General features: G+C 40.1%; 1 protein-coding gene across 23 annotated transcripts in view; it reads right to left on the bottom strand.

Moving 5' to 3' along the window:
- Nucleotides 1-861: 861 nt before the first annotated feature.
- The window catches only part of LOC134532100 (troponin I), a 61,641-nt gene continuing 36,005 nt past the window's right edge, over nucleotides 862-26,497 (bottom strand). For 5 of the 23 annotated variants that reach the window (XM_063368392.1, XM_063368394.1, XM_063368397.1 and 2 more), the window contains 3 exons: nucleotides 9,053-9,096; nucleotides 7,290-7,431; nucleotides 862-1,603 (listed from right to left, as the gene is read on the bottom strand). In XM_063368392.1, the coding sequence (XP_063224462.1) occupies nucleotides 1,538-1,603; nucleotides 7,290-7,431; nucleotides 9,053-9,096 (252 nt within the window). In that variant the 3' untranslated portion in view covers nucleotides 862-1,537. Of the gene's footprint in view, nucleotides 1,604-5,082; nucleotides 5,276-7,067; nucleotides 7,432-9,052; nucleotides 9,097-17,143; nucleotides 17,245-19,179; nucleotides 19,281-26,497 lie in introns of those variants that run through there. The other 18 variants (XM_063368401.1, XM_063368402.1, XM_063368406.1 and 15 more) reach the window with 8 other exon arrangements.

Below are 26,497 nucleotides of genomic sequence, written 5' to 3'. Positions count from 1 at the left end.
TAAGAATGGTTAATGATATTGTGAATGTAAAAAAAATTAGTACCTGAAATGTTTTGCTTTAAATGCATATTTTTATTTTTGTAAAACTTCAGTATTAAAAATATTTGCTCTTTAACACTTATTTATGAATGGGTTTAATGAAACATAGTGTTTAAAAGCATTCAAATGTAGTGTAGTGTTTGTTACAAGCTTTAAACACCAGGCAAAAGCAGAAATATTTTATAAAAAAATGTTTTCAAGTGTTTTGGGTAGGAACATACATATAACATTGCTTGAAATATGTACACATTTTAAAGATATTATTAATCTGTAAGATCTTTAATCAATATGTGCAAACATTTCAATTTAGTAATAGCCTATTGTTAATTATCTTTTACGAAAGTAAATTTTTAAATACTCATTGAATGGCATGTCAAATATCAAATATGTATAATTTGTTTATGTAGTGTTTGCAAGTAAATAAATGAATTGTAATACATGTTTCATAACCATATCAAAGGAAAATAAATTCATCTGTTACTAATAATATAAATTAGGCTAAAAAATATGTAAGAATGAGCTTCCGACAAAAGCCATTCCATCAAGATGCTAGACATTACATAATTGACATTAAAATATCAATCAAAGCCATCTTAGTGAAGGTATTAAAATTTTGGGCAGCTGTAAAGAACATGAATATGGCCTAATTGCAAATGCTATGAAACGACAGAAATTAGACATTAATTTTATAATTGATGGTGATTTTTTTTCTGCACAAACAAACACTTTAATGCAAAATGAATTTTTTTTTTTCATTTACGGGAGTTTCAGGGGAAAGAACACATGGGGAGACACAATTAAAGAAAGAAAAAAAGTCTGGCGTTAGGAAACAAGAGTATAGTTTATTTAAACCAGCTGGTGGCGACGTACATCCCGTGTTTTGATGACGTTAAGGCAGCACACGACATGAGGATAGTGCGACAACTGTAGCTACGAGCCGTGAACAGACAAGTCCGGCGCTGCTTCTCCGAGCGAAGATCAGCGCCACAGACATTCCCACAGAGCGTGTTTCCCACAAGGCCCTGTGGCTACCACTGTGGCTACACTGTGGCTACAACTGTGGCCACCACTGTGGTTACATTGTGGCTACACTGTGGCTACCACTGTGGCTACACTGTGGCTAGCACTGTGGCTACACTGTAGCTACAAATGTGGTCACCAGTGTGGTTACATTGTGGCTACACTGTGGCTACACTGCTGCTGGCGCCCGAGTAGCTGCCGCCGAACTTGTCCACTCTTATAGCCGTAGCGACGAGCCCCCAGTAAAAATAAACATAAGAAAATGCAAAACAAAATTTACAAAAAACCTGAATCACGACCAATTTAATATCTTCAAAGTCTCACATCACATATTTCTTGGCAGATTTTATCCTACAAAACACCCCCCCCTCCCTTTCCCCCAAGGTCTTCAACATCCCATTCAGTGACTATATGATTAGAATTTTTTTTACAATTTTTTTAACGAAACGAAAGCGTTTGTAGATGAAAGACGTCACAATCATGCCTCCACCTCTTCTTCTTTTATCTTCTTCTCGTCTCCTTTCTTCGACCAGTCCGGCTTCTTCTGCAAGAAAACAGGACAAGAGGAACGTTAGCATCATTCGAGTGTGACGTATCCGCAATGTGGACATGTCTCGTATGGAAAATACGTAAAACAAATTCGTTCTGGTGCCGTGTATAAGTGGCGGAGCATAATATCGTTGTGTAGAAATACAAATATCCGATAATGTAGGGGAGTAAGCAGCGATTGTTTTGGCACGCCTTATATGATGCTGCACCGTCACTGACAATCAGAAACACACTGAAAACATCACAGAAACTTGGCAAATAATATTAATGTTGGTAAGAAAATCGTCACTTAGACGCATCCACCCGCGCTGTAATGTGTTTGAAGTCTATGCATGGCTAACTCTTAAAGATGGGCTCGAAAATAAGCAATTTTTTTTTCAAAGTCGCAGTACTATTGTTGTATGTTTTGTTTAGAAACAAAATACTAATTTCAATTACGTTATTTTAAAAAAATCAAAGTCCATACGATACCACTCCACCAATTAATATTTCTTCTATAAGTAAATTACTTCAATCATATTTTAAACAAAAAATGCTGTTTTCAAATAAATGTTTATTTTTGGCATTAACTTTCCGTAATATTTTTATTTAATCAATGGATTCTCGACTAAATATGTTAAAATATTTTCTTAAATGTTTAACAAATTACAAAGGTTTTTCAGTTATATATTAAAACATTCATGCTGGTTTGTTCAATAAATATACATTGGTTGTGAACTATTAGATTATGATTTCAATATTTTTAGGAAAAATTATATTCATATTATGCTATAATGCCTTAAACATTTTATTAACAAGAGCACTTCAAAATAATTATTATTCTTGACATTCGAGTATTATTTGTTTAATACCAAACGTAAGTAATCAAAGAAACAATTAAAAGTGGTATAAGGTATGACATTTATAATGGTTAAGGTTAAATTTAATTGTTCTCAAGTATATAGATTACATATGTTAGTACGAATGAATGTGAACACACTTAACAAAAATAGATATTAAAATATTTTATTTCAGTTGGGTCACATGGATTCTAAAATCAGATCACTTTATTTTAAATCATGTAACTGGTGTTTGTATTTCCCGAAAATTTGCACGTGTTAGCATAGATAAGGATTTAGAGTGAAAAATGAATACGAAAATACTGGTCTTGAGATCTCTACATGATATATTATTTCGGTACTTAAAAATATTTTTCCCAAATGTGCCAGACTGAATAAAATATTTAATCAACACACTTGGAAGGTGGCATGAAGGAATTCATAAGGACCACTTTAACACTGCAACACATATATTAATAGTGAAGGACTTTCACAGTTCAGCTTAACAGAAGTAAGCAAGCGACAGACTTTCAAGAATACTAGCTTACTAAATTATTAACTTTCTGCCTCTAGTTGCAAGGAAAACTTAAATGAGTAAATTGACTTTGCAAACATGACGTAGGTTTATCTGTTTCATACTAATTTCAGTTTCGTGAAATTACATATAGGAGGCCAGAATTATTCGGGGATTCATTTCGAGATAGGATAAAATTCAACTCAGTATACCTCTATGCTGCTTCCTCTATTCGCAGACAATTTATTGGGAACACTCCTGGCCAATGAGGTACCCTCAAATAAAGAATTACCGAATCACAGGCTTCCCAGTAAGGGAGTCTCACCAGTCGGCAGCCAATGAACAGGAGATATTTGCCCGAGTGTACAGAGGACTGTGCATTATATCCTGGAGATCACTGAAAACGCTTATTTTTCCAGTCCTTTATTATAGCCTTTCCTAATGAGTAGAGACCTGCAAAATTCGCGGTTTCGATGGCCTTCAGGATAGACTGCACATTCTCCTGTACACTGGGCAAATTACGCAAGTTCATTGGTTGTTGACTTGTAAGTCGTCTCAGCTGGTTTGTCTGTGATTCGATCCTTGTTTGCTTGAGGGTTTATAATTGGTTGAGATTCGCCAAGATGAACAGTAAGCCAATAGCAAAATTATCTAAGAGGTATATGTGTTTGAATTATAGCCTATCACCGAATGAATCCGCGAATTTTGCAGGTCTCTACTAATGAGATACAGCGAGGTTGTGTCGCCACAATACGTTTTAAAATGATGATACATAATGATACTTAAGTCTTTTAAGACCTTGAAATGATTGTGTCTTTTGACACAGTTCAACTGCTTATGACGAATTAATGTCATACTCATCACGTGTTAAAATAATAAGAAATCTCACTGTTCCAGACGAATCAGAAAATGTTTTCACGAAAAAATTACAACTAACATTCTAACTGGTTTTATTTATTCATACATCTCTGTTTATAACCAACTACGATATCTACTGTTTATCTTAATTTTCTAAGCCAATCTTTCAGTCAAATAAAATTAATTTTTTTTAATGAGCTAACATAATCGCAGTGAATACAATTTCAATGTTTTCTCACAATTATAAAATCTGAAGCCAAAACTTACAAATATTATTGAATAGTTTCAAAAAATATATATTTAACATGTAAGTTATAAGACTGTGTGCCAGATATTCTATATATCTGTAAATCTAAAATATAAAAATTCTAAATGTTACTCACACCAAAATATATCAGTATATTTTCTGAAATTAGATGTTGAATAAACTACCGACTATCTATCTTTCACTTCCTTATGAACTACCCTCAAAAACACATATTTTTTTTTCAAAATCCATATATTAACAACGATCATAAGAACCAAACAAGGAATTGGCAATCAAAAATATTTCTACATCGCACACGCCGAATGTGCTGATGGCATTGCAGCTGAAGAACTGTACTCCAGGGGATATTCTGGCCACATGCTTGGTGAGGGGGGTAGGGGGAGGTTGAGGTGGGTGTTTGCAAGCCATGCACCTTGAAGCAGGGGGCAGGAGACTGTAAAGGGGGGTAGGGGGTCTGGCAAACAGTCTTGCCACGCCCCCCCCCCCCTTTCGAGGCAAAAGCTGTCTCACCTCAGGCGTACCACCCGGCGACATCGACATTCCTGTCTGGCAGGTTGGCAAGCCTGTGTCGTGTGAGGTGCATTCACATCCTAGCGTTCACTTCCACAACACTGCTGTTCTCAACCATCAGTAAAAATATATAAAACTAACCTTCCAAAATTTAAAAAAAAAATCTCTAGGCCTTGCTCTTTTTTTCTTCTATAAAAAATTTTTTTGACGAAAAAATTAAAAAGCAAACACACGAAAAGTGTGTTATCAAAAAGCAAAACGAGAACAAAACGAGGACACAGAAGAAAGTCAAAGTACAAATTGCAAAGTACACAAAGACATCACAAGATGGCACAAAAAAAAACTAGTAAGACGTTTCACACGAACAAAAAACATAGCTTCAAAACAAACCACAAAAAATTCTAACCAAGAACAAAAGGTTTCTCTGAGAAAAAAGGAAAACTATTAGGTTGAATATCTTGAAGAAAGCTTAAGGGGTAAAATAAAGCAAGAAAAAGATATGTGTGTGTTTTTGTGTCACGTACGAAGAATGTATTTCGAAAAAATATGTTTCATGATCAACTCAAAATAATTATTTACATCATTATAATTTACAAAAAAATAGGTGTAATCAAAGTATTATGTTAATGCGAATAACAAGATGTAAAATGTTGTCATTTATTTCTTCGTCTGCCATTCTGCCTTCTCGGATTTCTTGGGCTGTGAAAAGGACACAAGTAAACTTATTTTACCATCCTACCTTTTTTTTTACTATAACTCTGTGAAATATTAAAAGTGTTTAAACAAAATTTCTCATGGGAAAAAAAAAATTGAACTTCGCCAAAAACAAATCCCAGAAAATCTAACCAAACACCAAAAATCAAGCATTTGATAAAATCATTATTTAAGAGGTTTATTATAATGAAACATATGTATAATTATTTATTAAAAATATTATCGATTATATATTCTTTATTATGAGAAAATATTTTAACCAAAACTGACCAAAAATACAATTGTTTGGACAATAATTAAACTTTACAAAGCTATGAAAATGTCCATCAAAATAGGCTTACAAAATTATGAACTTGTTAACTACTTTATTTCACAAGTAGAAAAAAAAAGTTTCCGATTTCAACTTCTCTTATATTAATAACACTATTAAAGCATGCAAATAATAATATTGTATAGTTCAGAAATGGTTAATTAAAATTTTTTTTTCTCTTAGCTATATTTATTTTTTATGTTTTAAAAAAACTCATACTTTGACGGCCACTATCAAACAAAAGTTTCCTAATGTACTAGGAATTAGAAATGTACTTACATTTCGAAATAAGTTTCAAGCACTTCTTAAAGGTTGCAATACTCATTTAAACTGATTGAAAAAAGCTCAGTGTGATCATCGTGATGATTTCAACACTAATGTACGATGTAACGCTGGTAGTTAAGGCTTCAAGGACGCGAGAGTATTCAGTGAGCTCGTTTCAAGCTCACTGCAAGCTCAAGTTAGGACTTCAAGCTGTGTCTGAGAGTCGCAGCTTGTCAGGACCTCGTGTCGGAGTCAGGACTATCCCACGTTCACTGACCATCTACTCAAAACAAGAACTGCTCTCTTAAAATTGCGGTCCACGAAAAAATAATGTACAAGTAGGGGGAGCGTGTATGTTGTGGAACAACAAAGGATATGCAAATTAGGTAATTAATCACTGTCACCCCTCCCTCTCCTCCCCCTCCCCGGCCCACCTCGCGGTCATCAATCTCCCCTCCCCTATGACCACGCCCCTTCCCCCTCCCCTACTACCCCGAGAAGGGAGGGGTGACTGTGATTAATTACCTAATTTGCATATCTTTTGTTGCTCCATAACATACACACTCCCCTACTTATTCAGTTATTTTATACATCGCACAGTTCAACTCCAAAAAGACTTTGTTTTTACTTTTGGGCTTTTTTACCCTATAATCTTCTCATTTAATTAACATGCCTCAAGATCAACAACCAGCAAAGGGAACTGTCGAAACACACTCAGCCGGGCATGTCTCTACGAGTCCGGCAGCCAATGATGGACCGGACAAACACAGCTCCGCACTCTTCACTCGGAAAAGCAGGGGGCTTCTCTGAGACAGTGAACTTTGATTGCAGATCTGCTGTAACTGCTCCTCTTGGATACGTGAATGTGTCCGTGTCTGAAGTTTTTTCCAGTGGCTGAGGTCCGTTGTGTTATTGGAGACTTTAACAGTTTTTTGCAGTGAAATCTGCTTCCTAAAACACGCGTTTCTACGGAAGTTCAAAGATCTACACGTCATAAATATCTCAGTGAATCTGCCCGCGTCTGAAGTTAATTCCAGTGGCTGAGGTGACTTTAACAGTTTTTGCAGTGAAATCTGCTTCCTAAAACACGCGTTTCTACGGAAGTTCAAAGATCTACACGTCATAAATATCTCAGTGAAACTGCTTGCGTCTGAAGTTAATTCCAGTGGCTGAGGTCCACTGTGTTATTGGTAACTTTAACTGTTTTCTTTTTTTTTTTGTAGTGAAATCAGCTTCCTAAGAAACATGTTTCTACTGAAGTCCACTGACAAGAAGGCTTGTTTTGTTACTCTCGTTCGCACTGAGAGAGAGAGAGAGAGTTGACTCTGGCCTCCGCGTGCCAAGAGCCCAGGGCACCCAGGTGACCACAAGGCCGGCTACTGGTAAACGGGCATAGAGGCACTCTGCAGCTGCAAGGAAGCCTACCTCCTTGTCTTCCTCCTCCAGGGTAAACTCCTTCTTCTTCACCACCTTCAGCTGGTTGCGGAAGTTGAATTCGGCCGCCTTCTTCTGCAGCTTAGCGAACTTGTTCTCGTACTTGGACACCTTCTTCAGCGTGGGCTTCATGCTGCGCACACACACAAGGGCACTCGGCGTCAGTGCACACTCGTCCAAGGGCACTAGGAGTCAGTACACTCTCGTCCAAGGGCACTCGGCGTCAGTACACTCTCGTCCAAGGGCACTCGGCGTCAGTACACTCTCGTACAATGGCACTAGGAGTCATTGCACACTCGGCAAGGGCACTCGGCATCAGTGCACACTCGTTAAAGGGAACTCGGCGTCGGTGCAAACTCGTCCAAGGGCACTAGGAGTCAGTGCAAACTCGTCCAAGGGCACCCGGCATCAGTGCACACTCGTTAAAGGGAACTCGGCGTCGGTGCAAACTCGTCCAAGGGCACTAGGAGTCAGTGCACACTCGTCCAAGGGCACTCGGCATCAGTGCACACTCGTTAAAGGGAACTCGGCGTCGGTGCAAACTCGTCCAAGGGCACTAGGAGTCAGTGCACACTCGTCCAAGGGCACTCGGCATCAGTGCACACTCGTTAAAGGGAATTCGGTGTCGGTGCAAACTCGTCCAAAGACACTAGGAGTCAGTGCACACTCGTCCAAGGGCACTCGGCATCAGTGCACTGTCGTCCGAGGGAACTCTGGGTCTGTGCACACACCTCCAAGGGCACTCGGCGTCAGTGCACACTCGTCCTCGCGCCCTTGGGCCGGCGATACTCGCCCTGGAGCCACCCCCGAGACTGTTTGTCTCGTGTTGCGACATGGAGACACTTTTCCTGACTGTCAGGAGCGTACTCAGAATTTCATTTCGGGAGGTTTATCCCCTATATCCCTCCTCCCTGCGTACGCCACTGCTGAGGGCAGTCACTCAACTGTTTCTGTAAGTCTATTCAAGAAGTTCTAACGGATTCTAAACTCACTTTCTCAAATTACATCGCATTTAGAAATATTTACAAAATCATTCAGCAGGAATTGTCAGCAAGGTGATACATGGCTTCCGACAAAGCTATCTTAAGAAAATAATTAGTTATGTAAGAATTTAAATGATAAAACAAAAATATTTCTCCGAAATTAAAAAAAATGCGTTAAACTTTAGGAATTATAACTTTAACACAAATGAGAACACTAAGCGTTATGTACTGTTAGTGATTCATTTCTAAAGTTGTGTTTTAGACATCCTCTGCTACATCAAACTTCCTCTGATCAAGAGCTTGGTTCACGTCCAAACCAGCTGAATTGTGGTATCGGAATTTACTTGGATGAAGCGATGAAGTTTCATTCTACTAACTGAACTGTCAGTGGTGTTCACTCGACTGAGCCGCGTAATGGCTAGACACCGGAAAAATTCGCGTATTCATTTCGCGACAGACTAAAATACAAATAGTTATACCTCAGTGCTGCCTCTGCTATTGGCTCACAACTCGCCTGGATGACTCTGGGCCAATGAGAAACACCCAACCAAATCTTTATCGAATCACAGGCTGCTACGTTGGGACGTCTCACAAGACAGCAGCCAATGAGTGGGTGATATTTGACCGAGTGTACGCAGAACTATGGAGTTCATCCTGGAGGTCATTGAACCCGCGAATTTTTCCGGTCCCTAGTAATGGCTCCAGGGGGGTTGGGCGCCTGAAAGCAGTGCATCGTGAACAGTGAACAGTGAACAGCGAATTTTTACTTACAACTTTCCACGGAGCTCGTTCACCTGGCTGTTCAGTTCTGAGATCTGCAAAAACACACACAGGTCGGTTAGGTCTCAGTCGGTGCAATTTCATCTACAAGCGAAGCCATCTATCTGCCTTCAGCTCGTTGCAAGAGCTCGAGAAAAAAAAAGTTTACTAACGTGACAGCTTCGCACAATTGTGCCAGATGATGCGAACAGTAATGAAAATACGTATTACACTTTACTGCTTCATTGTAAAATCTTATTTTGGCAAAGACTACAGTTTAACTTGAGTATCAAAGTGCAAAATATCCAATTTTAATACAAACAAGTTTTTTAGTTGCAAAACCTAGTTTTAATTTGATCAAATTATATTTGAACTTATTTACTATTAGGAAAAAGAGAATTTATACTTACATCAAACAGAAGATAGACACAACAGCACATAAACAACACAAAGAACATAAATTACAAACTTTTGACGCACAAAACACATATCACAGTTATTAAGTAGGTATTATTTTGGTTACAGAAACTGAGTATAAATTCATCAGCACATTTGAAAATTCAAGCAATTTTATACAAGTCAACTCACAAGGAGAAAAATATGGTACACAGAATAAGGGTCAGAGCAAAAAAAAAAAAAAAAAGTGACAGATGTTCCAAATTACTAAAAATTTTCAATATCATGCAGCAATTACTTTAGATTTCTGTTAAAACTGGAGTAGAAATTAGTCGAAGCAAATTAGTTGCATTTGCATTAGGACGTCGTGGATTATTGTACAGGACTGTGTATTTGGGAGAAAGAATTATCAAACAAGTTGCGCGGTGTGGTTTTCTTGTTGTGAAGTAGTTTGTGGTTTTTAAACCATGCACAAGTTATAATTGGTAATACCACACATTTTTACAAAAATATCATCCAAAAATAAATTCGTTATTTTGCTGGTTCTTCGAGGGTGATATATTACCAATACTTTAAATTTAATTAAATTAAAACCTGAACGGAAAAATTATTAATGTAATTATCGAATGGGGAAATATGGTAAATATACATATATTCGTATGTATATAATCCTTATATTGTTCAAACATTCATACTCCACAAGAAAATTAGTTTTAAATTTAAATATGTTTTATTAGGTACAAGCATGAATTTAAAAAAATCCAAACATGTGCGAAACGTAAAATGAATGTCTTCTGTAAACTGGTAGACTGATGAGTCCCGCAGTGTGGAAGCGAAGGAATTAAAAACGAGACATACCTGTGGTTATTCTAGTGACGTTCAAAGAATACTTCATACTCATATTAAAATCAAGCGGATGTACACGAAGGGACAAATACTGAAAAAAATAACTTCCCGTGCTACCAAAACCAATCAGTCTCAAAACAGACGTAATAATAAAAAAATATCTATACATATGTAGATAGTAGCAATGCAATGATTGTAATGATTTTACTATAAAATAAATTTATAGCAAGCGATTTGTTTAAAATGGCACTGATTTGCATAAAAAAATATATAATTTAAGCTTCCCACATTTTAATAAGAAATAATAATTATTTCTTACGGCAAGAATACTCACGATAATTACAATAAAATAAACATTGCATTGCCACAATCACAACTATTTTCAAATTCCTGCATTGTGATAAAATGGATGTTCTTTTTTGTACGTTGGAGAACTTCAAACGAATAAATATATTAAAGAAAAACACAAATTCACTCTCTCCAAGTGCAGTCAATTTTCTGCCGGTGTTGGTTTCAATATTTAATGAGATAACAATCTAAAAGCCTCTTGTGTTGTGTAGCTGCATAGTGCACGCATGATTTGCGGTTTACTTTATCAGCGAGTCGTTCCCTCTGGGCTGCATTCCGAAAAGTTTAATAAAAGTGTAGCCATGTATGACTAGGATAACATTTACTGAAAAACTTTTCCCTGTACGCGCCCTTTAAACACAGATGTTTTAATTGAGACATCTATGTATTTGACAACAGTTTGTTAGCTGTATTCTCTGTTTTATTCAAGCTAGGAATATATTCTGAGCAAAATAATTAATCATTTTGAGTGGTTGCAAACACGAGTAATTATGTCAAAGTGCCCAAGTGGTGACTCAGTAGTTTAATCAAAGCTCTAGGATGTTTCGACCACTAGACTGTTGGGTGCAATGTTTCGATCACTAGACTGTTGGGTGCAATGTTTCGATCTCTAGACTGTGGAGTCAAATGTTTCGATCGTTAGACTGTCGAGAGCAATGTTTCGATCGCTAGACTGTCGGGTTCAATGCTTCGATCACTAGACTGTCGGGTTCAATGTTTCGATCTCTAGACTGTGGAGTCAAATGTTTCGATAGTTAGACTGTTGATAGCAATGTTGACTGTCGAGAGCAATGTTTCGATCACTAGACTGTTGGGTTTAATGTTTCGATCACGAGACTGTTGAATGCAATGTTTCGAATCGTTTGACTGGTGGGAGCAATGTTTCAACCACTGGACTGTCAAGTGCAATGTTTCGACCACTGGAATGTCGTGAGCAATGTTTCTATTGCTTGACTGTTGAGAGCAATGTTTCTATCTCTAAGACTGTGGAATCAAATGTATAGATCACTAGACTGTTGGATGCAATGTTTCGAATCGTTTGACTGTTGAGAGCAATGTTTTGACCACTTGACTGTCGAGAGCAATGTTTCGATCACTGGACTGTCGAGAGCAATGTTTCGATTGTTTGACTGTTGAGATTAATGTTTCGATCTCTAAGACTGTGGAGACAAATCTATCGATCGTTGGGTTGTCGGGTAAATGTTTAGATCATTTGACTGTCGAGAGCAATGTTTCGACGACTGGACTGTCGAGAGCAATGTTTCGACCGCTCGGCAGTAGGGAGCGATGTCTCGCTCTGGCGGGCTGCAGTGCAGACTGAATGTTGGTGAGAACACGAGCCGGCGGACTCCCCCCCCCCTCCCCCATGCTGAGGCCCCTTCTGGTCCCGAGCAGTTGGCCTTCTCGTTAATCTACGGCTCTAAAAGGCACAACAATGACTAATGTTTAGTTTAACTAAAAAAAAAAAAAATATTAAAAAATCTACTTCCGTTGCTAATCAACAACAAAAAAAATATGTCACATTATAGATGTTCACTAAAAAAAATATATTTTAAAATATTTCATCAAAAATATTAATGCTGTTAGGCACACGCGCAACGACTATGTACAGGCGATGGTATTGTTTGCATCGTGGCTCGAGACACGTTAGCGGAGGCGGTATCTGCAGAGACACAGGCTTGCAGTCACGCTATTGGCCTGTAGCCGAGCAAACAATACTTCGCGGAGGGCCAGGACCACTTGCCAAGCCACAGGCGGTTGCTAGGCGCCACGTGGTCTGGCAAGTAGTCCCTCCGCCACTTGGCCAGGAGATCTACCCAAGGGGGGGGGGGGGGGGGAGATGGCGAGGGGGCGGAAGACTACTTCTGCGTCCAGTGCAAGTGTTTTCAAGAGTGGCGTGAGCGGGTAAGAGAGAGGAAATCGGAGATAGACCCAACAATCAAGAGGAGTTGTAAAAGGGGGGGGGGGGGGGGGGGGAGGGGATGAGAAAACGTGGTGCAAACTCCAAAGCGAGGACAGACAGACAGACAGACGGACGGACAGGGTGACATCGACACAGCTGAGAGCGAAGCACAGGACGAGGTGAGAGACACACGAGGTGGACCCGAACCCTCCGCAGAACTACTTTCACGGCGTTTTGGCACATTTCGAAACGATTTACTCGGCAAGATTCAGGGAGGGATTTGGAATGCGAAGTGTGTCACCCCCCCCCCCCCCCCCTTCATCGATACCTAAAAAAACAAACAAAAAAAAACAACTTTCTGATAAACACGTCAAAGAGATTGCGAGTAAAACCCATGGTGGCTAACTAAAAAAAAAAAAATATAAATACCTTAACAAAATTCAAAATTATAAAAAATATATAAAAATTACCAAAATTTCAAGTAAACGTGCATTTTATATTTAAAAAAAAATGGCATCTCAATTCGACTATCAAATTATTATGCCTAAATTTTTAAAAAAAGGAAACATAAATATTAAAAATTACGAAGTGCACTACTTTGTACAAATTTATAACAGATTTTGTAAGCTGTAGTTTAACAGTCAGTTATAAGTTTTATGGAAGGAACTCTTGGATAGTGTTGTAAAGCTATTTATAAAGATGTTAGCGAAACGCTTGTTAGAAATATTTTATGGCGTGGGAGGTGGGTTAGAATTATTCGTAAGCAGCAGACGAAAGGTGTAACTTGATAAACTGCAATAGGTAATCATAAGTAACTAACAGCTGAATTTGTTAACTGGTTAGTTACAATGATGAGAACATTAAAATTGTTTACAGCAGAACACATCTATGTGTAGTAAGGAAGCGTTTATTTCTTTACTAGATACGATGATCTAAGCAAACATAAGCTTCTGCTCTACTTATCACAGTTGACTAGAGTGAGTGGTTGGAAATATAATGAAGCTGAAATATTTAAAAATATTTTTTTTTTAATAATTTCAACTTTTTTTTATATTAAAGTAACATGTTCAAGTACACGCCACTAACTTGTCTTTGATGTTCTTTTTAAAGTATTTACAGAACAGTTACTTTCTCCTTCACGAGCAGAATATTCACTGAAACATTTCAGCTTGTATTTACAATTTAAACTGCGTGGTCATCGAAGCATGACACAGCCTTTGAGGAGATCCGACACAGGAAAGACACCACATTTTGAAGACAAGAGGAAATGCACTAAAAAAAAACACAACAGTTCTACTGCCTTGGGAATTTGCACCACGTTATAGCACACGAAATAGCCTAGGCGATCATAACTTCACATTATTTTATCTTTATTTCAGCCAACTTTCAGATCTTCGCTGTTTAAAAAAAACCAGCCCTGACAGAACCTCTGAGTTGCCACATTTCAACGATTTACGACTACACGTCAGGAAGAAGTTTCGGCACGCGCAGAGTTGCAGAAACACACTCGTCTCGGCCGAGATGAAAGACGGCCAGCAAGGGACTGCAGATGATTGGGAGTTTAGGCCCGTCTACAATTGTCCTGACCCGTGCGTGGTCCGCGTCCTTATCCGAATGTGAATGACGTCACATTGACACACGGAAAACAGCTTTGTCTACAATTGTAGTGTCCTATGTACGAAACTATTGATTTCTAAAGTTGTCACCAGAGCGCAGTAAATGTCTTTCGATTGTTTTTTTTTTATTGTTTTCGTGCATGTTTTGCAAACGGGAACCGGAAATTCGAATATCGCAAGTGTTCTGTTGCTGTTCTATGCTACCAAAGGACACAGGTTGGGACAAAAAGTTCAAATTGACGAATGTCTTCGGACCTGGTAGGTTCGGACCTTCGCCCACTTGACGCATGACGTCAGAGGGTCACGTGGACCAATCAGCGACGAGTGTCCTTCGGACACAAGTTAGGACATTGCAATTGTAGACCAGGCTTTTGTTTCCATGACAACCACTACGTCGGCCGCGCTGGGCGCTGAAGGGCGCTAGGACGCAAGGACGGTGCGGTATGTACAAGCGAGCACAGTTGGCGCGAAGTGAGGCACTTCATGAACCACAGGGTTGAACACAGACCCTAGTGCCCTAGAATCAGCCAAGTCTCGAGACAGCAGTCAGCTGGTCTTCCCGGCAAGCGGTGCTTTGTGCTGTCAATCACGGCAGCACTTGCTCCAGTGGCAGGGACATTCGTGAATGATCAAATCGAGAAGAAAAGAAAACTATAGCATTACAATTCCCATCAAAGCTTTCTTTACCATTTATTGATTAATAATTATATTTCTTAAATAATAAATTATAATTTTTTTCGATTGACCACGTATTATCAGATATTGGTAAATTATGCTTTCTGATAACTCTTGATTGTTTACGGTGTTATAATTTACCATAATTCTTCCTTAGAGTGTCATCAAAACCATTCATCATGACAAATGCGAGAGAGCTATAAATGTAAAACTATTTTTTTGTCTAGGAACAATTAATAGGAGTGATAATAGCTGCATTTAAGATTTTTTAAAAAATGTTTTTAAGTGCTGTAAATATTTGAGAAGGTAAATTTTCTTGATTCACGCTCATTATCAAAGCTAAAAACAAAAAATTGACGTGATGGGGTGAATCTAATGGAGATTTTTGCAAGATTTGCCAAACGAGATTAGTTGTGTGATATTGTATCAGCTGGATCATGACGCATGTTTCTCTGGAACATGACCGACGTGGTAAGGACTGCTATGGGAAAATGGCCTCAGAGTAACACACAGGGCGCAACAAGAAGGCAACTTTGAAAGAAACCATAGTTTAAAAAAAACCTGCTTATCCCGTGGGTCCATTCGTTCACAAAGTGGATTTGAAGCACTGTTTACCTGCGTGGTCCTGTTTAATAAGCCAAAATTCTTCTGTCGCGCCCTCTGCAGTCCCTAGCCAATGAGGACCAGCTGACTACTGCCCGAGGTGAACTGGGTCGGTGCTCATGAGACGTTTCATGAGCTCGTACTCCCCGTCATGAGCAGTCGAGGTCACTAATGACCTGCTCGCAATAACGGGCCCAAAATGCGCGCGACACAACTTCATGAGCGACAAGTGTCTCACTTAGAAAGAATTAAGCCAGTGATGGGCCAATGTGTAGCGGGAATACAAAAACGACTTTTGAATTTTTCCTACCACAAAAATTAATCCGCGTCCGTTATGTCACTTGCAAAACTAAATAAATACATCTTATCTAAATGTACATGTTAAATTAGGTAGTCGTGGTACTTATAAAATAACGTTTAGCAAATAAAAAAAGACGCACTACTTTCACTGTAAATGTATCGGCTGTCACTTTGACCAGAATAGGGCTGCAAGTCCCTGTGATTTTGAAACTTTGGCACGTCACGTGAACATTTTAACTTTCCAAGTATGTTCGAGTACATGATTAACGGTCCGATTAGAAATAACATGAGCTGATCGGGTCGTCACACTAGCGAATACAGCCCGGGTTGACACGGAGTAGAAGGGCCTGTGTGAGACCCAGTGACGCCACTCGCATTTATGTGGACAGAGGTGAACTACTGTGGTCAAATAAGATCCTCCTTTTTTTTTAATTTTGGTTTTATTAGCCTGGTTCATAATCAGGTGTTTTGAAACCATAGAAGAGATGTATGAATGTGGTTCGGGTGAATTTTGCATCAGCGACGCTGCTCTGTATCTTGAGAGTCATGAGTAGAGACCGGAAAAATTCGCGAATTCATTTCGCGATAGGCTAAAATTCAAATAGTTATACCTCAGTGCTGCCTCTGCTATTGGCTCACAACTCACCTGGATGACTCTTGGCCAATGAGAAACACACCCAATCAAGGTTTATCGAATCACAGGCTGCTACGTTGGGACGACTCACAAGACAGCAGCCAAATGAGTGGGTGAAATTTGACCGAGTGTACGCAGAAAACTATGGAGTTCATCCTGGAGGTCATTGAACCCGCGAATTTTTCCGGTCCCTAGTCATGAGTAGAGACCTGAAAAATTCGCGATATAATGACCTCTAGGATGGACTCCATGATCCTGTATGCACTCGGGAGAATTGCATCTGCTCATTGGCTACCGACTCGTGACACCTGTTAACTGGGACGCTCGTGATTCGATACTTCTTTTGTTTAAATTTTTCCATTGGCCCAAAGTACTTCAGATATACTGTGGTCCAATCACCGAAGCAGCAAAAAGGCAAACCTTTTGGATTCTAGCCTATCGTGAAATGAATGCGCGAATTTTTCAGGTCTCTAGTCATGAGAAGCCAACTCGGTGTGATTTGAAAGTGAACATTTCGCCCAATGACGGATGAGCAAAAGGACAATCTATGAGCAGTGGCCTGGAAGCTGTTCGCTAGTCTCGAGCACCCGTCGTGAAGTATGGCAACCCTTGGCCCGGGGCAGGGCTGGTTGTGGGGGGGGGGGGACTTCTGCTGCGCCACTGTGGCGCTGAGTTGCGCACCTCGATCACATAGTGAGAAGGGGGGGGGGGGGGGGGCGAGACACATGTCACTCGGAACTGACCGGACAGCTCTGCGAGAAACACTGACGGGGGTTGCATACCTCGAAATCTTTCTTTTTCACTTCGTATTCCAAATCCCATTTCTGACTCTCGCACAGACAAACGCGGTCGAAATACTGCCTGACGATCGACTTGAGGTTCGCTACAAACAAACACAAGAGCACGAGGTGTAGAGAGACGCAGACCCGACGCGCGGAGACGCCCCGGCCGAGAGCGGCCCTGTACGTCCACGTGGTGTTGCAGAGATACGCAACACTGGGCGCGCATTCGTGCTTCCTTTTGTTCCGGTACTTACAATATTTGTAAACCGTTCTCTCAATATCTTTACAGTATTAACTGCGCACATTATTAAGCATAATAAAACAAAATTAAATAGATTATCTTTTTCATAGTTAAAAAAAATTAAATATAAGAATTTTGCGCCAGTATTCGTAAGAAATAATCAATATTATCTCGAAAAAAACGTATTTCATAAATTCAAATATAACCATAGGCATATGTTGTACAAAGTTATCATATCTTTCTTATAACATTACAAAATATTTCTTGGCATATGGTTTCCAATGGAATCGTTCGTAAAAGTACAAAAAAAATTTTTCCGTGTGTGCCAAACGTTACTATCTTCCTAAGATCATGTTAAACTTTACAGGTGTGCGTATCAATGTAATAATCAGTGATTCAACAACGATTGCTTCGAGGTTTGAACTTTAACCGGCCACGTCGCATCTGAAGGGGAAGCCTAAGATGCACATCAAGTTCTGTCCCTGCCTGAACACTCCCGAATATTCACCTTCGGCCAACCTCGGGTTTATTTATATATATTTATATTTCTCTGTTTATTTTCATGTAGCTATACTAACCTAACTAACCGTCCATAGTGTTTTAAAGTGTTTTAATGTGGCTAACCTAACCGACCACTTTTAATATTTGAATTCATTTTTCCTGCGCAAAAATAAAACAAATCCCGAGGTTGGCCGAAGGTGAATATTCGGGCGTGTTCGGGCAGGGACAGAACTTGATGTGCATCTTAAGGCTTCTCCATCTGAAGTTGAGTGCAGCTCCGGTTCTCCGACTCTAACGCGAGGAGGTGACTCGGACAGTTATAAGGAGCTGAACCGAACTGAACTGTCGACCGGCATGCATCGCGTCCGGTCTGCGTCTCTCTACAGGCGCCGGCGAGAGCTGACTGTCGCCCGGCGCTACCAACCTGAAAACAACAAGAGAGTCAGGAGGCGAGACGAGCAGTGAGTTCGGGAGTGGGGCAGCGGGGAGGTTGGTACAGCTTCGACACAACTCCCGCAGCGAGCAGACTTCTCAGCAGGTCTCGTTGCTACCGACCACTTTTTACATGAACAGACGAACGTCTGACGTTCAAGGTGATGTCTCCTTCAAAAAAATTTGTTTCAAACAGGACATTTACTGCACATTTTATGTCATAAGTATTATAACGGATACAAACCAATACTGAAATGTCCTTTTCTATTTAAATAATGTAGTTTATATAAATAATGTTTTTGGAATGGTAGTCACGCGTGTGTAAACTTACTTACGTAATACTCAAAACTTCGTGGTCGAAGCAAGAAATTCGCCTTAACCTTTAAATTTTTGGCTTGTAAACAAGGGCTAGAACTCTATGGCATTCGCGGCTGTGGTCTGAATCCAATGGATGAGCCGCAGCATTCGCCCACGTTTCGCCAGTCATTGGCGTCGCCATCTTCAGGCACGAGTGTTGCTCGCAGACCCCCAAAGTGGAGGACGCTGACAACTAAGTTATTCCAAAGATGGACGATCATGCTCGCCGAAACGGAAGGCAGGGACAACAAATGCCTGACGGGCAGAGCGACTCCGTCTTTGACTGGCGACGAGTTTGCGAAGCTGTACCAAGGAAAGGAGGCAAAGGGAGAGCTCTCAGCTGCGTCGACGACGGACGGCTGTACCATCGTGCACTACCACAGCGGACCAGGTATACTCTGTCAGCCCGAGCCTCCCACTGGGAGAGGAAGCAAAGGCAGTCCAGTCTGGGCTCGAATGTGCATGGAGAGACAACACTCGCACAAACTTCGCGTTGGTTCTTTACCTCCATTGCTTTTATCTTACTAGTATGCTCAAGGTCAAATTTATCACCCTCTAGACCAGCTATTTTGTTCCAATATTGCCTGCATATCGTCTGCAGTTCCGCTAGAAGACAAAGAAAGAACAAAATAATTTGAGTCCGCACGAGCAAAACACACAGAAAAAAAATTATTATAAATAAAGTATTTTTAGTACGAAACAAATTTTTGTTTGTTTAACGATAGAGTTTTATTTCATTTTAACTCGGTAGATTTTCAAATGTTTATGTATTCAGAAAAGATTGTTTATTATTTGTGAAGGTAGGGTGGAAAAAAATTAGATATTTAATTAATAGATATATTTTTTATTCGAATCGTGTTAATTTTTCGCAGTTAAATGAAACAAATTGTGGATAAATTTCGAAGAAAAAAATAACTTAAAAAAAAAAACTGTAGTTAAAATCGGAACACCATCTTGGAATCAATGGCGATAAAGGTTTTGTTCTCTGAATCGCAGGTTTTTGTGTATAACTGTTTTTTCCGTGAGTTGGAGGAAGGACTATTTGGGAGGAGGGGATAAAGATATTTAGTTGTGCAACACAGAAGCTTAGCAAAAGCCGCACCCGTTAGATGTAAAACATAGAAGAAAGAAGTCGAGGACTACAGTAGACCTTCCATCCAACTATCGCCTCGCGTGGAACACGACGACACGTAGACGCGAACACGTCGATGTTGACGAACTGCTGTGAATGAGGCGAGGGGCGATATCCGTGGCATTGCTTTACTTTATGACGCATTTTGTAAATGCTCCCGACTAATACGTGTTAGTTGAACGAACACTGTCGCTTACTCAAGCAGTATTTGATAATCACGCACCTCCGAGGGGTGCGAATTTGCCATCATAAACCGTGATCCAATCACGATGGTAACTCAGGGTGTTTCCAGTAAAAAAAAATGGCACACCTTTAAAAGTAGCGGAAAAGGATTAAATGAAACAGCCAAAAACTGTAAGTTCGCATGATACCTGTTATCTGAACAACGGAAACCATCGATAAGTGTCAAGTTGTAAGAAGCACTGGAGTAGATAGCCGAAGAATATGAGGACCATGTGTGCAGAACACACCAATGCGCGTGACATCCAACCGAAAGATAGACCTCACAGCTCCGTACAGAAACGAGACCAGACATCTGTTCACTGGCCGCAGCGCATGCAGCGCGCTATTTGTAGACGTAACCTCTGGTTCAAGGTCATTTACAGCGTGCCGATCGGGCGGTAAAACAATCACAAAAGAAGTGAACTTTCATCTGAAGTCCTAGTAGTCTGGTGCACACACATAAAAAACCCAAATCATGAGCAACTGAATCCTACAAAACAAATATACTATCAAGTTGTTGAGGATGCAGTGTGTAGGAACATTTTGCAAACGTTCGTTAGAGTTTTTAGTGAATGTTTAAGGATGCTTAGTAGTAAATGAAACATATGACACATACAAAATGAATTTAATGAGCCAATGGCAATAACCCGTCCAGAATGCCATATCACGCTCGTCTGTCACGATGAACAACCAGAAGATAGACTCGCTGATCAGCGCACTCACACGGTGAGTTACACAATTGCCATCGACTCTGGTGCTCTGGACCAATGGCAGAGTTCTGCCAATCAGGTTGCTTGGTTCCATGTTTCCATGTCCAGCAGCAGACTGACCACGAGTCAAACAGTGAGTTCAGAAGTTGAAGGACTGTGGAGTCTGCGGTTCCGATCTACAACGCTAAGTTTGCAGTACCTGTTCTCCAGATTGAAGACGCCTGACCAGAGATAAGGTGATCTTCAGAGATCGCACACTTCGTTAAGTTCATTTCCTTGCGAGGAACTATCGCGGGAAGAGAACTTTTCAGCTGAGTGATGGCTGCTGGAATTTTCACGTAGCAACAACGCGTTTTTACAGGAATTTGTGGTGAATCGTGTCTGTTGGAAGAGTGTGAAGTGATATTAGGTAGTTCAGGCAAATATTCAAATATTTTATATTCATTTTCATATTAAATGTAAATTTATAAGGAGCTAACGACTGGGGTGATGTTGATGCAAGTTTCTGCTCGCAAAAGAACACACAGAACAACTAGAGCCACTAGGGAGGCGAAGAAGTAACGACGATGCTTTGTGACTGAAATTAGATATAAACACTCCCTAATTTCCACCTCGAAATAAATGGTAGTTCTAAGAATCTAGTTCTTTGCGAGATATGTCAAATAGAAAAATACATTAAAATTTATTAAATGAACTGGAGAAAATAATAGAAAGGCTGTGCTGCTTAGAAGAAGACGAGAATGTGACTTAAAAACAAATGACTTACAAAACAACTTACAACTTACAAAACAAATGACTTGGAAAATGTGCAGGAAGGAAACCCACTAAGGTACCGCATGAAATACAACGAAGTAAGGCGAACGATTGACGGCATTTGATTTGGATCACTGTTTATGGCAAGCTTATCTTCAACATAATTTTCCTGAACGGAGTTACATTTGAAAGCAAAACTAAAAAAAAAATTAATGATGCACTTATAACGTAAATATTACTTTTAAAAAAAATTTGGCTTAGCGGAATTTTGCTTTGAACTGTTTTCGTAAAGTGTGTAAGTGACGGAATAGAACAATTATAATCATAGGCTATTATTTACGTATTGTAATGGTAGGTGGTTAAAATCCTTTTTCTTTTCATTTAGTGTTACTGTCTACGTACGATTTATAAACAAACATGCTAAAAATAGGTAATCATTCAATTCTTTAAAGCGGTATTTATGTGAAAATAACGCGTACAAATAAATTCATACAAGCCAATTTTTTAAAATAAGTTTTTATTAAGTTGTTATTGTTACTCTACCTTACTGTTTTTACGTACGCCCAAAAAAACTATACGGTTACAATAGTATAATTTAACGTCTACAGTTGATTGCGTTGAAACAAGCTTCCTAACGAAGTCGAGACAGCAAACACTAGCAAAGCTAATGCCGAAGAAGCTAAGGAGCTACTGTGTTAGGAACGCAACAAGCATACTTCACTGGCGAAGGACAGAGGCTTGCGAGAGACACGCACTCAGTCACCCCACCCGCGCACACACTCCACCTCCGTGGCGCCCACACAAGCAGGCGCCAGCGCCGAGGGGCTTCCACACAAGCAGGGGCCAGCGCCGAAGCGCGGAATTCCAAACCACCTTCACTTAACTGTACCGCAGCCACTCTCCAAACTGTCCCCTTCACACGCCATGTCAAGAATAAAAAAAAATACCTCTATGAACCGCATAGTCCACACAGTTTAGTTCACTGTGTGTCGTACAAACGTAACGTAGAATTTAATTGGCAGAAATATTTTCATAAAAAGCAAGAAAATATGATGCATTTAACAAAAAAAATTACCAACACAAATAGGCCTATTTTACTTGCACTGTCAAGTTGAACTTTCCTACAAAAAAATTCCACAGAATTGTGCATTTGATGTAAAGTACAGAATTGAACATGAAAATCCATAGCTTGCAAGCTCTGACATCTACATGGACTATGCGCAGGACTAGGTACTGTGTTTAATATAGAAACGTTGTGAAACCACGGTGACACATATATACGAAAAATTTTATGAAAAACAATTTGTACTTGTATGATCCGGGAATTTTTTATGCTTCGCAAATAATAATTTTGGCCAAATTTTAAAAAAAAATCATTTGTCAAGATATTTTACGGTTATGTAACCAGTTTCATAAGTTACCATATTTTAACAAAAAAAAAAACAGAAAAATTTAATTACTACAAAAGAGGTGAGTGATGTTTGCTAATAATACCAGCATACTGGAGAGCTGACCGAATGTTCCAGAAGGAAGGTGTTGGAGCCCGACACCTGGACTAGCGTGCCATAAGCATACAGCCAGACAGCCAGACAGCCGGACAACCGGACAGCCAGACAGCCAGACAACCGGACAGCCAGATAGCCAGACAGCCAGACAACCGGACAGCCAGATAGCCAGGCAGCCGGAGAGCCAGACAGCTGGACAGCCAGACAGCCGGACAGCCAGACAGCTTGACAGCCAGACAGCCAGACAGCCGGACAACGGGGCCGCAGTCTCTAACGATCTGATATCCGCGGGCGGCAGTAGTCACTTGCCAACTGCCGGTCTCATGATAAGAACAAATTGTTACGTCTTCAATGGTTGCCGTAGTTTTTTCTACAATCCATGACTCTCTTTGCTGACAAACCAGCCATTATGATATCATGCCGATAACGTTAATGGCAACAGTAAGGAAAAGGGAACATCAGCATAGAATAAATAAGTAATATATACCTCCAAACGAGGAAACAAATTTATCGTCTATCAAATACCAATAAAAAATTTTACGTACATATATTTTTCCAACATTTCTTTTTTGCCACAGTAAATGTATAACGCAAGTGCAATCTACAAAATTACTCCGTGGATCGTTATTTTGATCCATTGCCACCGATGAGTCAAGTTGGCTATCCTGTAACTGGAAATTGTGTTTTTTTTTTGTTATTTGGAGTCCTTTTTTTTTCACATTTAAAACAAAATCTACATAAATTTCTAACAGTTTTTAGGAGGTTAGTCAAACTTGAATGTTTGCCAGCAGACAGAATAGCAGCCAAACATCTCTTCGCTACTGCGTGCGTGTCGTTAAAATGTGGACAGACCTAGAGAATACGGCCCCTGGCCAGCGCTCACTCGCAAACATCCACAACTAGAGGCTATGTACAGGCGCAACCATCGCGGCTAGGGCTCCCAGCGAGTGGCGCTCCTCGCGGCGAGAAATGCAACTGACTCGTCACGTGATGCTGTGTTTCCTCACGTGACAGGCACTATTCTCACTTGAGGCGAAAAACGCTCCAAAAAAATGGGGCTTGTCTGAAAAGTCGGTTTACGGAAGATAATTTTACGTGATAACGTCATAAGAAAACATTTATGAAAAATTGTATACTTTTTAATTTTCAAAAATATTATTTACAGTTTTTTGCAAATTTAATTTGAATAATTTGTTTAAATATAATCACGAACAATTAGCTAAAAAGCCCGCCTTAACCTGTTTGATATTATAGAAGATTTTCTCGCACGGTGGTTGGCCGGTAATTGCACGCTCGGCTCAGGCGTAACGTGACAATGAGTCATGCTTTTTCGTGCGTGCAGCTTGTGTTCATCGATTTATAACATTATCACGTCAAAACCTCTCTAAACTTGATCCGTAGGAAATAAATATCCCCTGCGCTTGGACTGATGCTTCGGTGCATGCGCTCTTGTAGCAGTTGAAATACAAATGTGAACCAAAAAAATAAGAAACGATATCATGAAACGTAGTGAACTGGCCAAATACTTAATGCAATGGTGGTTAACATGCTCAAGGCGTTAAATTGGTGCACAAATCTGATGAAACGCGGTCTAGATGGACAGGACGAAGATCAAGATCAGGATACATGAACATTTTTTTGTGAGGGATGCCTTCACGCGCAATATGAGGAACTCCCATGAAGAAAGCACATGCTGACAACTCTGGGGTTGAGAACATGAAGAATATCTTACTGCACTCTCTGTGTTTATACGCCATCACTTCCAAAACCAGGGGCGCCAATTTGAAGAATTCGCAAGGGGAGGCCGACAGAATTTGCAGAGAATTTCGGAAGTGTGTCTTAAAAGGATACAAGTCATCTCTGGATACGATGCTTGTGTGTTTGGAACACTGTCAGCAGTTTGGCCATGAAATAAGCAGAAAACTAAAAAAAAAAAAAAAAAAAAACAGAAATTTTATCATAGAACATAATTTTGACTTTAACAGTGATGATTTTGCAAGCGAAATGGGCCCCCTTCAGTGAGGGTCTTCTTAATTCCACATGAGGTGATTCCCCATCGGCATCTACGCCCATTGGCTTGTGCGCGCAGGTACAGTGGATGGAACGTGTCTCTGAACAGCCGGTCGCGCTGCCGAGGAAGGAACACCAGCACCACACAGCATCCACGTGACGGCACTATGCGTCTCTCACTGCGCGGGGAGCTGGTCGCTGGGAAAGCTATCGCCAGACGCTCCTAGCAGCCACTGTCCCTTGGCGGGGCGAGGGAGGCGAGCCAGAGCGCACGCCCTTGTGTCGTAACACCCCAGAGGGCATCTAGCACTGTGCCGGGACTACACTGACTCCATGTTCCCTGGTCATCCATCAGGCTTTAAGCAGTTTCTACACGAACCTATCAAGCATATAAGTACGTCTGTCTGTGTGAACCAAAGCTCATGTCGATTGAAGTCTGATGAGAAGTTTTTGTCCTCTTGAATGCTTCTATTTCAGTTTGAAACTCTCTAAATGGCATTGACTCACTGTCTAAATAGTCAATAGCTGGACTGGTATACTCGGGAAAAAAAATATATATTTGTGGGTGGGTGATATTCCTAAATATGAAAAAACTCACTGAAATAAGATGTCAGCAAAGTTCAAAACAATATGTACCTAATTGTTACTCGTCAGCTCTGAGACAAATCAAAACTCACAGCTCTCCTGAGCTCTGCCTTGCACAAACTAGGCTTCGTTTTAGTACTCTCGCAACGAAATACCTATATCAATAAAAATAAAATAGATGTATTAACAATGGTTCGTTCTGATTTTAATGCCTAATAAGACTGTGAAAAAAATCATTTTTTTCTCTCTAACTCAAGTAAAAAACATATATTATTATGGAAGTTGTATTCCAGTCCTTTTACATTTAAAGCCGTTTTATATTCTAAATTTTTTGATATTCAATGCCAAATTATGTTATATCCTTGTATCAAAGGTCGTCTTATAGTCAGGGTCGTCTTACACTCAGGGTCGACTTACACTCAGGGTCGTATTACACTCAGGGTCGTCTTATACTCAGGGTCGACTTACACTCAGGGTCGTCTTATACTCAGGGTCGTCTTATACTCAGGGTCGTCTTACACTCAGGGTCGTCTTATACTCAGGGTCGTCTTGTACTCAGGGTTGTCTTACACTTAGGGTCGTCTTACACTCAGGGTCGTCTTATACTCAGGGTAGACTTACACTCAGGGTTGTCTTACACTCAGGGTTGTCCTATACTTAGGGTCGTCTTACACTCAGGCTCGTCTTATACTCAGGGTCGACTTACACTCAGGGTCGTCTTATACTCAGGGTCGTCTTGTACTCGGGGTTGTCTTACACTCAGGCTCGTCTTATACTCAGGGTCGACTTACACTCAGGGTCGTCTTATACTCAGGGTCGTCTTATACTCAGGGTCGTCTCATACTCAGGGTCGTCTTATACTCAGGGTCGTCTTACACTCAGGGTCGTCCTACACTCAGGCTCGAC

The sequence above is a fragment of the Bacillus rossius genome, chromosome 5, assembly GCF_032445375.1.
Source record: "Bacillus rossius redtenbacheri isolate Brsri chromosome 5, Brsri_v3, whole genome shotgun sequence".
In the NCBI taxonomy this organism is placed as follows: domain Eukaryota; kingdom Metazoa; phylum Arthropoda; class Insecta; order Phasmatodea; family Bacillidae; genus Bacillus; species Bacillus rossius.
The sequence above is the reverse complement of the archived record's forward strand: the minus strand, read 5'-3'. Positions and strand labels throughout refer to the sequence as shown.